At 37.4% G+C, this 12779-nt stretch overlaps 1 protein-coding gene across 4 annotated transcripts in view; it reads left to right on the top strand.

Moving 5' to 3' along the window:
* Nucleotides 1–12779, top strand: part of LOC149216364 (protein MICRORCHIDIA 1-like) — a 114391-nt gene that overhangs the window by 78691 nt on the left and 22921 nt on the right. For all 4 annotated transcript variants that reach the window (XM_089392774.1, XM_089392773.1, XM_089392775.1 and 1 more), the window contains 2 exons: nt 11809–11887; nt 11975–12109. In XM_089392774.1, coding sequence (XP_089248900.1) covers nt 11809–11887; nt 11975–12109 — 214 coding nt within the window. The remainder of the gene's footprint in view (nt 1–11808; nt 11888–11974; nt 12110–12779) is intronic.

The raw sequence follows: 12779 nt of genomic DNA, 5'->3' as shown, positions 1-12779 counted from the left end.
TAGATTTTCTAATTTCTAATTTCCCCCACTGCTAACAAAATTTATTCTTAGTTCCATTCTAATATTTTTTTTTGATTTCCTTCTTTATTGGTTACTTTTTAAATTTTTGCTGATTTATTGACCCCCAACTAGTACGTTGTTATTTCTTTCTCTCCTCTTAACTTTTTTGTTGAAATAATTGTAGCAATTTTAAAAATTTATCTCAAAAGAATGGTATGATGGAAAACACAACATCAAGCTTTACTATAAAAAATCCTTTGTAAGGCTAATCATGTGAGTAAAACATATATCAGAATATTTGCATCCTCAAGGGCTACCATTAGAGAACACAACACAACTTGCACAACTCTATAGAGGGAATGAATGAACTGGTGTGTGCAAAGGTCCATGGTCAAGCGCAAGTCATTTCACTCTTAGTTGATAGGAACTTGGAAGGTTGTAGAAATTTCTGAAAATAAAGCCTTTAATGCAAAAATAGTGATTTCACCTCTTAACTATAGGTTTCTTGGATCTAAATCCTACGAAGTTTCAGCCTTAGGGCTATTGTGAAATATAAACAAGACAGCAGCAACAACAGATGATATTTGAACTCTTAACAAGCCTAATCCATAGGGCAATTCAGCTTTCAAGAGATAAGATATCAAAATCGTGCCAATAAGTTTGAACCCTCTAGGGAAATCTTATCATGCATATAACAAATCTGAAAAATATTTATGACAGCTATAAGTTCAACAGAAAATTTGCATTAGCTTATTCAATAATGTTCAATCAATTACCAATACAGCGTTAAATTATGTCAAACAATAAGACATACAAGTGCTAGAAATTACAGAATCACCGAGAAATAGATGGTTCAAAATTAAGTCAACAATGACACAAGTATGGGATGGCTGGAAACTTCATTAATATGAATTAAGGTGAAGTTCATGTACATGCCATAGCCTTATTCCAAGGATACTACTATCATTTGGCTCTCCAAAACCGTAGCTAGCGAAAACAATGAGAACTAGCCCACTCTAAGGAGCTCCAATAGACTAGCGTCACACAAGCATGTCCTCCAAAGCAAGATGTTTCCTCTTCCTCTTCACTTCCACAAGTACAATTTAGGGTTTCATCTGAAAACGATAATTTTGAAGTTTCCAAGGGTTGAAACCCTAATCCTAGTATTCAAGATGCTCCAAGAAACTGGAAGAAACTGTAGTTATTCCAAGTTAAGAGGTAAAGTACAAAAGATGAAGTAGAAGAGAGAGGAAGACAAGTTCGTTCCTCCTCGTCACATCTCTAACACAAGATGAGCTATAATGAGAATAAGATCAACGTCTCCAACATCTTCTTTGCAAGAGTAAAACCTAGGATCTCATAAGAGTAAGCTCCCAACAATTTTTTTTTCTTTCCCTTTCATAACTATCCTAGGGTTTTCTCATGAACCCTAGCATCTCACTCCAAGAAGACAATTATAAAGGTGTATAATGATGATGTTTTGAAAGGGCTTTCTCCTTCCTCAATATGTATATGAGAGGCATGGCTGACCAATAATAGATATTGGGTCTATGCTTGTATGGGCAACCTACAAATCCACATGTAGGGTCACATATGTGAGAGTACTACACTCGAAGAATACACATGTTAAACTCTAAGGTGATGTCATCCTAAAGGAAGGTTGTAATGCAAGGGTGCTCCATCGGTTGTGTCCAATGCTCCTACAAGCCTCAAATTATTTAAATGAACCTCCTAAGCCATGTACTCCACATGGTCCGCTCCCGCTATATGAACATTGTCAGAACCTAGGTGTTGAGAAATCTATAGGGAAACAGTTAGAATGATTTCTCTTATAGTTGATAACTGCTTGTGATGTCTTCTTACTTTTTAGTCATCAAACAACTACCAAAAACAAGAAGATCAACAATACATAAGAACATTGGATATAGGCTGCAAGCCAAGGTCAAAACCTCTCCATTGGAGAGGAAAACCCACAAATCTTCTCTTCTTATAGATCCTTCAATTGACGAATTCCAAGACCTGTAGACCAAGACCAATACCCTTCCAAGACCAAGTCCAATCTCCTTGATGATGTGCTTCCTTTGTTCAAATCAAACCTAGTAAAAATCTCTTCTAGCAGCACCTCGACCCCTAGCAACAAAATTTCGGCTTGTACTGTAGGCCTGCAATTTTCGACCCTCCTAGCAACAAATGCTTCCATACGTGTGAGCTTATTTAGGGCTTCCAAGTCTTCTTTGGACCTTCACTTGACTTTATTATTCTTCTAGGGCTTGAGTTTGACGTAATGAGCCTTCCTTAGACCATCTTTCTGCACTTTTTCCAAGTTTGATCTTGCAGCAACAAAACCCTAACCCAACAACACAAACCCTAGTTTCCTCCCTTCGCACGTGTGAAGAGAGGGAGAGAAAATAGCCCAAACACTTGATCTTCGTCCTCCTTCCTTCTCTAGCCTCTTTCTGCTTCTCCTCCGCTTGCTTGATGAGAGAACGAATTGTGTCTCTAGGAGTTTGAGTTCCCTCCTATATATAGGCTTCCAAGGTGCACGAACTTCCTCAAAATAGGCCGACTTTCAGCTAGCAGGCTGACTTGGTCTTGGAGGATATTTTGACACTTTTAAATACAAAAATAGTTCTTTTTACAAGTTACAATGTGCCCGATGGGGTCTTCAACATATGAAAATGACTATTTTGTCTTCTTGACCTAGGACAAACCCTAGAAGCACTCAATGGGTGCTTGACCTCTAAAACAAAAGACCTTGAGCATGAAACCCATAATCCAAAATAATAATAATAAATTTTCATTCATTTTACAATATACAAGAATCAAAAGTACATTTCATATTTATGAAGATTGAACTTGGTTACACATTTTTCAACACTAGGTGTCCCTATGTCAGCTCCAAGCCTCCATCCACACATCTAATGTAGTCTATGTGAAATTTCTAATACTCGTTTTCTCACGACAATTTAATTATCCCTAGTTTATTATTTATTTATCCAAATAATAATTGAATCATTGAGAAATAAAATCACTGGTATCTTTAACTTCTAGCATTAAAATATGCAGTAAAAATAAACCAGAGAGATCAATCAGACATTGAAAAAAAATAATTTACCCTCAAACAATTCTCTGTGATTTCATTTCTGGAAAATCTAGGTTTTTCAACCCAAAAGATATAAGGAGAAATACAATCTAGAATTTGCAACTTGGCTCCCTCATAGTGAATTTGGCCTAGGAAAATCGACCTCAAGGAATTTTGCCTCTAGATGACATAGCTCTAAAGAAATCAACCTCCAACAAACAGATTTGCGCCCTTTAACAACTCGATCTGTGCCCTGCCACTAATGCGCACTGGAAAAACCCCAAAACTCCAACAACTCGGCCTCCTTTAGACAAACTCCTCCAATCTTAGCCCTACAATCTTCTCCAACTTGACCACTCTTGGATTTGCTCAAGCCCACTCCTTTGTGTACTAGTCACGGGGCCACTTGCACGACAAAGAAAATTGCTCTCTTTCGTGATGACTCATTCACACACTTGTGCTCTTCGTTGTCTTTACCTCCATCGTTAGCCTTAATTTATAATCTTCATTGAGTCGAAATCTCTAACCCCAATCTACCCTTTAGAAACATCTTGAATCTTCCTTCAAGAAACATCTTGAAGATCAACGATTGAGATTATTTCCAAGTCACTTAAAATAATTAAATTATTTGTCCTTAGAAAATAACCGAATAGTCCTCAATAATTAATTGACTTTAATTATTGTACTTTTCCTAAGTTAAACTGAGGAAAGAAGACATAAATCACTAGAAGAGGCAAATAATGTCTTCCACATGCTAAGACACCAAGCAATTGTAGAAGACCTTCTGATGTTACACACATCAACAACCTATTGTTTAACCCTTTACATATCATGGTATGATATTCATGAATGCCCTTTACATATCATGGTATGATATTCATGAATGCCTTGGAGACATTCCAATCTTTGTCATTTGAGCATACCTTAGTGACTATTAGAGCCAAATTATTCAATTATGTACAAGGGATGGGATACATCACCTTTAATTATCAACTTGCAATTGATATATAGATTAATCCAGCGTTTGTTTCTTACTCAAGAGACGTTGTTTCAGAGGAACGATAGGTTTATATTGATGAAATGCTCTCTGTAAAATGTTGTTTTGATGGCCATGTATGGACATTCATCTACATTTACCACATTGAAGTTTACTACAAGTTTAAACACTTGTGATAGTGTGTGAACCCTAAAAATAAAGTACTTCCCAAATCTTAGGGTTTGTAGCATAACTATGGCAATTTTTTTTCATTTAATTTTTTGTTTTCAACATTCAAAGACCATGTGATTGTACTATGAATACTTTTAGTGTAATGTACCTAGGGAGGTACCCAAAGGGTATGATGAATGTAATGTGGCCTCCATAAGGAATTACACTACAAGCCATGTCTTCTAGCATACAATAATCAACATCTCACATATCTCAATATAGTGATTCTAATGTGTATATATACTTTCTTATTAGTATTCCTAGGCATCTATGCAATCTCATTCTCATTATTATATTCATTTTCTTTAAACCTAGTGGGCTTATTTATTCCCCACTAACTACCAAGTGAGCCTATGGCCACTTTACATCCATTGTCCCACTAGGGTACCTCCTCAAGTACCCTGGTACACCTCATGTTGTATTGGGTTCCACATTGTGATTTTCATCACTTCGATGGAAATTTATTGTTGGTACTCTTAGAGCATTAGATCGACTTGGGGGGATGCAGTTTCACATATCTCCTTCTCTTCATGGCATCAAATCATTTGATTGATGTCTTTGGTTGGGGAAGTTACACTTGTCCTTGATTGGATGATTGTGCTTGTTGGCTTCATAGTATTCTCAGATGTGTTGGCCTTGGTGATGATCTCTTTATTGCATCTTTGATGGTTGTGGAGCATGCTATCTTATTACAATGTGGTATATATGCTTATTTTGGGTAAGGCTGATGATTATGGCTATTGAGAAATCTAGAGCAGACTGATGTTCTTTTACTTTATGTACTTGTAATTAGCTTCTCCTTTCACTTGATTATTATTGTGTTCTTATCATCAAACAACTACCAAACTATGAAGATCAATGAGACAAGAGGATACAAAATATAGGTTGCTAGCTAGGGCCAAAACCTCTCCCTTTGAGAGGAAAACCCACAAGTATTCTTCTCTTTTTATAGAATCTTCAAATGATGAATTCCAAGACCTAAGACCCTTGGCAAAGACCCCTCCAAGACCAAGTCAACTTCTTGATGAACTCGCTTCTCACAATGTCAACCCAAGTCAAACTTGCTTCAAAACTGATGTAACTTCTTCTTCGACCTCAATTTCGGACCTGCATCTTATGACTACAATTTTCGGCCTAACTGCAGAAACCCTAGCTCGCACGTGTGTGTGAAATTTGGTAGATTAAGACTCCTTTCTCCTTCACTTAGTGTGTTCCTTCTTCCTTTGTAACTCGACTTGCAAACTTGATCTCTTTGACCCCAAACTTCGACTCCTCTTGGCTGGTTTGCAATTTGGTCTTATTGCAACAAGATGATTCCCCAGTTCATCGCACTTGTGAGATAATGTGACCCAAAACAGTCCTAAAAAGTTCGCTTTCTCTTCTTCTCCTCTTCACTCACCTTTGTGATCTCTTTCTTGTCTTTGTTATCGATCTCCTTGGATGATATTGGATATCTTCTAAAGAGGTCGAATACACACTTTTATATACCCTTTCCTTGGAGCTCGAACTGTCATCATGAGGCCGATTTGGTCTTGGAGGGAGACTATGACACTTTTTGACTTACATAAATTCTTCTTACATGATATAAAGTGCCCAATAGGGTTTATTACATATAACAATGACCCTTTGACACCTAGACTTTATGATAAAGCCCTAGAAGCACACAATGGGTGCTTGATCTGTAAATAACATGATCTTGAGCATGCTACAAGATAATAATAAATTTTCTTTACATCAAATACTTAAAATCAAGATTACATAAGACATTATGAAGACTAAACCTAGTTACATATTTCAACACTGCTTCCCAAGGGGTTAGATGACCATGGTAGGAGGTAGATGTTCCATGATGTTGTTGATATTGCCTAGTGAATTAGTGTGTTGATGTATAATGTTGGTGTGAATAATATGGGGTGTTCTACATGGTCTTCATGTGTTGGATGTGTGATGGGGGACACACTTGATGATTGGATGGGTTAGCACTTGGTTATTGTAATATTCCTAATAGGAAATAACAATGATAAACAAAACAAATACACACATGCAACACACAACTCTAGAACATGCATAAACACCAACCTTTAACACCATTAAATGCGCCAAGCTGAGTCATTTTATTAATTTAACAAGTGGGAGTATAAATATAAATGGAGTGGATGAACCCGGGCTTGCTACAACAAGCAAGGCAGGAACCCAGGGGAAAATAAGATGTCTAAGTGCTGAAAATATCTTTGCTCCAAAAACTGTGCCCAACCCAGCAAAGGTGTTGCAACTGCTGAAGAAAGAACTTCTGATTTAGCCCCCTAAACTGCCCAGAAAATTCAGCCAATTTAACCTCAAGCTCCTCACCCAAAACCCACAAAAAACCCAACAAGGAATCCTCTAACAACCCATCTTTGGAAATAACCACCAATTAGTGCGAATTGCCTAGGTGGCCTAGCCACACGCACTGCTAGAAAAATGGCATAAGATTCACCACAATTCCTCTAGGAAAACTCCCACCAATTTCCCTTCAAGTCTCCTCCCCTTGAAGCTTCGATCAACCCCACAATCAATCCTCACTCCCACTTCTGCGCAAGTTGCTAGAGAGGCCTGTGCAAGCCCTAAAAGGGCATAACTTCCCCTTGCAAAATTTCCATTGAATCTGACTTGCAAACCACCCAAATGTCTAACAAATATATGAAAGATTTTTCCCTCAAAAGCTCAGCAACATGCATGCACAAGAGTTGCATCCACAAACAATTCGTCCTTCCTCTTCTGCGGCTAGTCTACCTGTCAAAGGGGGCGAATACTCCAGTAATATGCTCCGGAACAACTCTGCGAATGGCACAAATATGATTTCCCTTGAGTGGCACTCGATGTTCACCGAAGGAGAGGTGAGATTCCTGCCTGAAAATCTCGTATTCTAAACAACACGAGTAGACTTGGATAAGCAACACAAGCATACAAGAGTTTGATTCTCAAATTGTCAAAAAGTCCTAAAATGAGGTCTTCTCCTCCTATTTATCCTTGAGCCTCTCCTCACTCCATGTGGGCTCCACAACTCGTCCCCCTTTCTTCTCTTCCCACCCACAAGTGTGAATTTCTCTAAGGGGTGCGAATTCCCTCTTAGAGTGGCCCCCACATTCCACCTACCTTTTGATTTGCCTCGTTTTTCCTAAGTTCAAACTCCCCCTTTTCCACAAAATTTAAGTGGGTGCTCTCAAGCCACTTTCCCTAAGTCAAATATGCCATATTGTGCAAAATATATTACTTAGCAAAAATTTGCTAAGTAGAATATCACAGTTATACTAGTTTTGCTTAAGATGTTGCAATGGTGGGATGATTCATGTTGCCTTTGTGGGATTTTCCTAAGTGATATAACCTATTCATGTAACATTTGCTAGACATCACCTAGGGTGGAATGTGTTTAATAATGTCAGTGCCCTCATTGACATGATATTTCTTATGTTTGAATTAGAGGGGTGGTGGGGTGGTAAGGGGGTGTACTAATATGATGTGATGGTGATCCAATGTTTTCTTAGGTTGGATGATGATTTTTGTTGTAATAATCCCTTGGCATCAGGAGATAGATGTTTCATGATGTTGCTGATCTTGCCTAGTGAGTTAGTGTATAATGTTGGTGTCCTTAATATGGGGTGTTCTACATTGTCCTCATTTGTTGGATGTGCGATGGGAGCACAATTCATTATTGGATGGGTTGGCACTTGGTTATATGACTTTCTCTTGAGATGTTGCAATGGTGGGATGATTCATGTTACCTTTGTGGGATTTTGCTAGGTGATATAACATATTCATGTAACATTTGTTAGACATCATTTAGGGGGTAATGTGTTTGATGATGTCAGTACCCTCATTAACATGATATTTTCCAAGTTTGAATTAGAGGTGGGGGGTGAGTTGGGTAAGAGGGTACTACATTTGTGTTTTGTTGTTATCATAGTGGGGTTTTTAACGAGAATTTTATTTACATGGTATGACACTTTATTAGAGTGCACCTTGTCACCACTCAAATTGTACTTCATGATGAAATCTCTAATCCACAACGTACAATTCAAGGGAAACTGTTAGGATGATGACTGCTGTCACCTGAATAACCTATCCTTTTCACTTTAGGTCGGGTCTTCTTTGGCTCAAGAGGGTTATCCCTAATGGGATTATCAAAGACCAAACAATGAGATACAAGGTGGAGTGGAGAGCTGCCTTAGTAAATTGGAGTTCTTGTATTTTTACTGTTTCGAAATAAGTGATGGAAGGAAGTAAAGATGAGTGCCAAATCTAACTAGGGCAAAGGAGTGAAGGTGAATCAAATGGCTTATGAGATGAATAAGAAACTCTTCAAAGAATTGTCCTATTTCTTTCATGGATTAGGCCTTAAGAATTAGAGAACCAAGAGGAAGAGTAAACCTTCAGCCAGTCAAGATCAATAATGAATATCAAGTTCTACAAGAAGGGAGCCTTGATGGAAAAACTTCACCCACAAGATCGACTATGGCTTGACTAATTTTACTTGATACTTTAGCTAGGTATCCCCAAGGAAACGCAAAGCATGGCACCAAATAATCACCAAACAAACCAAGGAAGAAGAAAGGAGAAAAACCCTAGAGCATCATCCATCAAAGTGGTAACTTACCTCTTAAGTGTAGTGATTTCAAAGGCTTGTACAAGATTTGAGCATTTCACCATTAATCCTTATCCATCAAATAAAACCAATATAGAGAAGCTTGAAGAACTAACAACAATCATCCATAAAGAAAGAGATTGATATGTGAGGTTGCATTGTAATATTGTTCTGGTAACCATATGAGCTTGGGCACAAGCCACACCTTGAGTATGGCCTGCATCAGGTAAGGCATTATGCCACATTTATCTGCTGTATCTAGTAATAGCTTTAGTTAGATTGCTTTCAGTAGTGTTATTTTCACGTTGTTTGATCATTGTTCTGTAACCTGTTCAGTTGTGTTTTCTTTTATTTCAATGATCTGCTGCAGAATGACCTGTAGAATGGGCTGTACAGGTTCATATGCTACAAAATGGTTGTAAAGTTGTGGTAGAAATAGTATGTAGTGGGCCACATTGTCCTTAGTTGACGATTGCTATGCAGATCTATATACTAAAGTTGTGAATGAGTATTTCATGAGCTATGGTATTTGAAGTACCACTAACCAACTGAACAATTGGGGACAATGATGACTCTTAATTATAAGTTTTATTACTTTTTATAATCATTTTCAAGGTGATGAGTAGAATAGTTTAAAGCATGCAATAAGATGTCCTACTTCTATGTTACCTGCATCATGTTCCTCGCAAGTCTCAAATGAACTCCGGGGTTGACAAACTAAATGGTTGTTTTTTCATTAGATTATTGTAGACTTGGGAAAACATGTTTAAAAACACCACCAATGACCCTCTGAGCTTTGATATCTTTCTTTTCATAAGATGCCCAGAGTGCTGCATCTATTGGTGGCTGAACCTCCTTATCAACGATTTCTCAGAGATCATTTTCTTTCAATAGCAAGGTAACCCTTGCTTCCCTTCCAGCGTAGAAAGTTTGAAAGTGCATCCAACCTGTCCTCAAACCTGAGACTGATAGCAGCCATTTCCAGAATTGAACAAATAAAATTGTCGTGTGTTAAACCCTTCTAGCACCCACAAGAAATCAGTGCTGGTTTTCTGCTGTGCAGATCAGAAATTGGCCTCCTCCTCTTCAGAAATTCCCTAATACCATGTTAATTTTTCTAATGCTAGTACAGGACAAATCATTTCCTAGCAAGTTTCCTTGTTGATTTCAATTTAATTTTTTGGCTTTCTGAACAAAGTATACTGCTAGGATTTTAACTGGTAAATTTAATTCAGTGGAAGCAAAATAAATGGGCAATTTCTTTGCACAAATATACACATAAATCTGCTTCTCATTCAAATGATTTCACAACATACAAGGGCTCCCTCACTAGGAAAATGGCCTGCTTAGGAAAATAGAAGCTACAATAGTATTTTCTGAAATAACTGGGGCACCTGTATGGCCTTCAAAATATTCTAGATAAAAGCCTCTGCCTGCTGACCTGCTGTATGTCCTTGCTGTATGAGCTGTTGCCCAAGATGCTTTCTACTGTATGGCTGTGCGTCTGAACTGCTTTCTGTTGTATGGTTGCATGTCTGTACGACCACACTGCAGTTTTGTATTTCTGTACATCTGTGCTATGTCACAAGGTTCATCGAACTTTAACCTCGAGGTTCGAATTTTGGTGAACCTTAAAAAAAATTGAGGTTTGGCGAAGCTCATCAAACCTCATAGAGATTGACCAAGTCCATAGATCAAAACTCGTAACGTCATGTCACAACTCAAGCTTGTAATTTATCCTTGCAGGTTCCCTGTCCAAGATAGCATTTTTATGTTTACTGATGTTGATTTCTTACTATTTTATCCTATAATTCATTTTTTTTAAGGTTTGGCGAAGCTCATCAAACCTCATAGAGATTGACCAAGTCCATAGATCAAAACTCGTAACTTCATGTCACAACTCAAGCTTGTAATTTATCCTTGCAGGTTCCCTGTCCAAGATAGCATTTTTATGTTTACTGATGTTGATTTCTTACTATTTTATCCTATAATTCATTTTAAATTAATATAGGTTCGTCTATATATATATATATACGAACCTAATGACGAACCTCATCAAAAAGATCGAACTCAAATTGAACCTAATCATTGTCGAACCTGAACCATGTGACATTATGTCTGTCTGATCTGCTTGGATGCTGCTGTATCTGCATTTCTGCTAGGCGAAAAGTCAGTCCTATTTTTGGCTGCTGGGTTTCCTCCCTTTTGCCACTACCTGCTCACACTTGTCCTCCTGTACCCTGCACACTTGGATGAATGTCCGTCTTCACTCAATCAGCGACTATCTCACTGTGTCTTGTGCTACCTAATCATTCTTCTCCCTTAGTCCAACCTTTTTTTTATAAGTTTGAGTTATGACTAAATCAACAAGCCTAATCTCTAAAGTGATTGATGGTTGAGATTGAATCTCAACTTCACTTAGATCAATGGTTGTGATTCATTTAATTCCTTAATGCAAATAACCTTTGCATTTTATTATATTAAATTCAGTTTTCTCATAAAAAGAAATTACTTCTATAATTAAAGTAATTGCTGAGTCTGTGAGTCAGTTAGACGACTTCCACACATCTAGACATTTAGATCTCTGTGGAAGTACCTATCTGAGCTACAAACATCATCAGAAGCAGCAGAATTCAAGTTACATCAGGAAATTTTCATTTACATATAAGAGCCAGTTATTTGGCTGGCTTGTGTGTTTTATCCATGATAAATTTTAAAGATATCTTATTTAGCTCTCTTATCTGTTATGTGTGATACATTTTAAAAATCTACTAAAAGCTTTGATTTGAATCCCTTCAACATCTTGCCATTTTGTGTTTTCTTACCATTGTAGTTGGAATATTGTATCGAATTGTTTGCTTTTTGCTATAACATCTATATGTGGTTTTATATATGCAGCTCGTCAACACAGAGTATTGGGCTCCTTTCCTATACGTTCTTGAGGAAAACTGGGCAGGATGACATCATTGTTCCAATGGTATACTTCTGTAATGGTAAAATTTAGATCAGATCAATATCTTCTAGTGAAATGTTCTAATGATTTCAATGGTCATATCTGTTGTAGGTCGATTTTGAGCTTCCATCAGATCATGAAGGACCTAGAATGTTAGTTCGCAGCACAGAAAGTACTTGGACAAAAAACTTGGCCACAATATTGCAGTGGTCTCCCTATGCATCGGAAACTGAGCTTATGAAGCAGGTGCATGATTTCTATGCAAATGGTGTTTTTTGATTGGATGGATGTTTGCCCCAGTGTCTAAGAGGATTGAGTAATCAAACATTTCTGAAGAACAGAGATCATCTTTACCAGTTGTTGGTATTGTATATAATATTACAATGTCTCACCATTTTGTGTTGACTGAATCAAATCCCTTGGAGAGGACTGGTTACTTGTACTCTGTAGGAGTTGTTTTGCTTTGCAGTTTGTTGGTAGCCTGGTCGTTCCTCAATTATCATTCAGTCTGCTTGTTCCATTTGCCTGGACCTAGTTTTAATTTAAAGATGTCAGCCTTAACATTCTTTCTACTGGAACTCTTGGCGTGGAACCAGATCTGCAGCCAACCATATTAGAATCATGGAAAAATATGTATTTTTGGATTTGAGCAAACAATGAATGAAGCAAAGTATATTATCTCACGTTATGTATGATATCACATTATTTCATGCACTTAATATGTGATGATCTTGTAGGTTAAATGACAAGGAAGTCAAGAAAGAAAATATATTAGTATCCACTGATAACCAAAATAGCTCAATGGGACTTGAAAATACAGCAAAATAAATACACATCTCTCTCATTTGTAAATCATCTTGTGATCTTGTTGATCAGACAAGCATCATTCTTTCATAAAGTGTTTCTCTCTCTCTCT

This window comes from Pinus tabuliformis, chromosome 1_1 (assembly GCF_031772625.1).
Source record: "Pinus tabuliformis cultivar Carrire ecotype Pingquan chromosome 1_1, CPIR1, whole genome shotgun sequence".
In the NCBI taxonomy this organism is placed as follows: domain Eukaryota; kingdom Viridiplantae; phylum Streptophyta; class Pinopsida; order Pinales; family Pinaceae; genus Pinus; species Pinus tabuliformis.
Note: the sequence above shows the minus strand (reverse complement) of the source record. Positions and strands in the feature narration are given on the sequence as shown.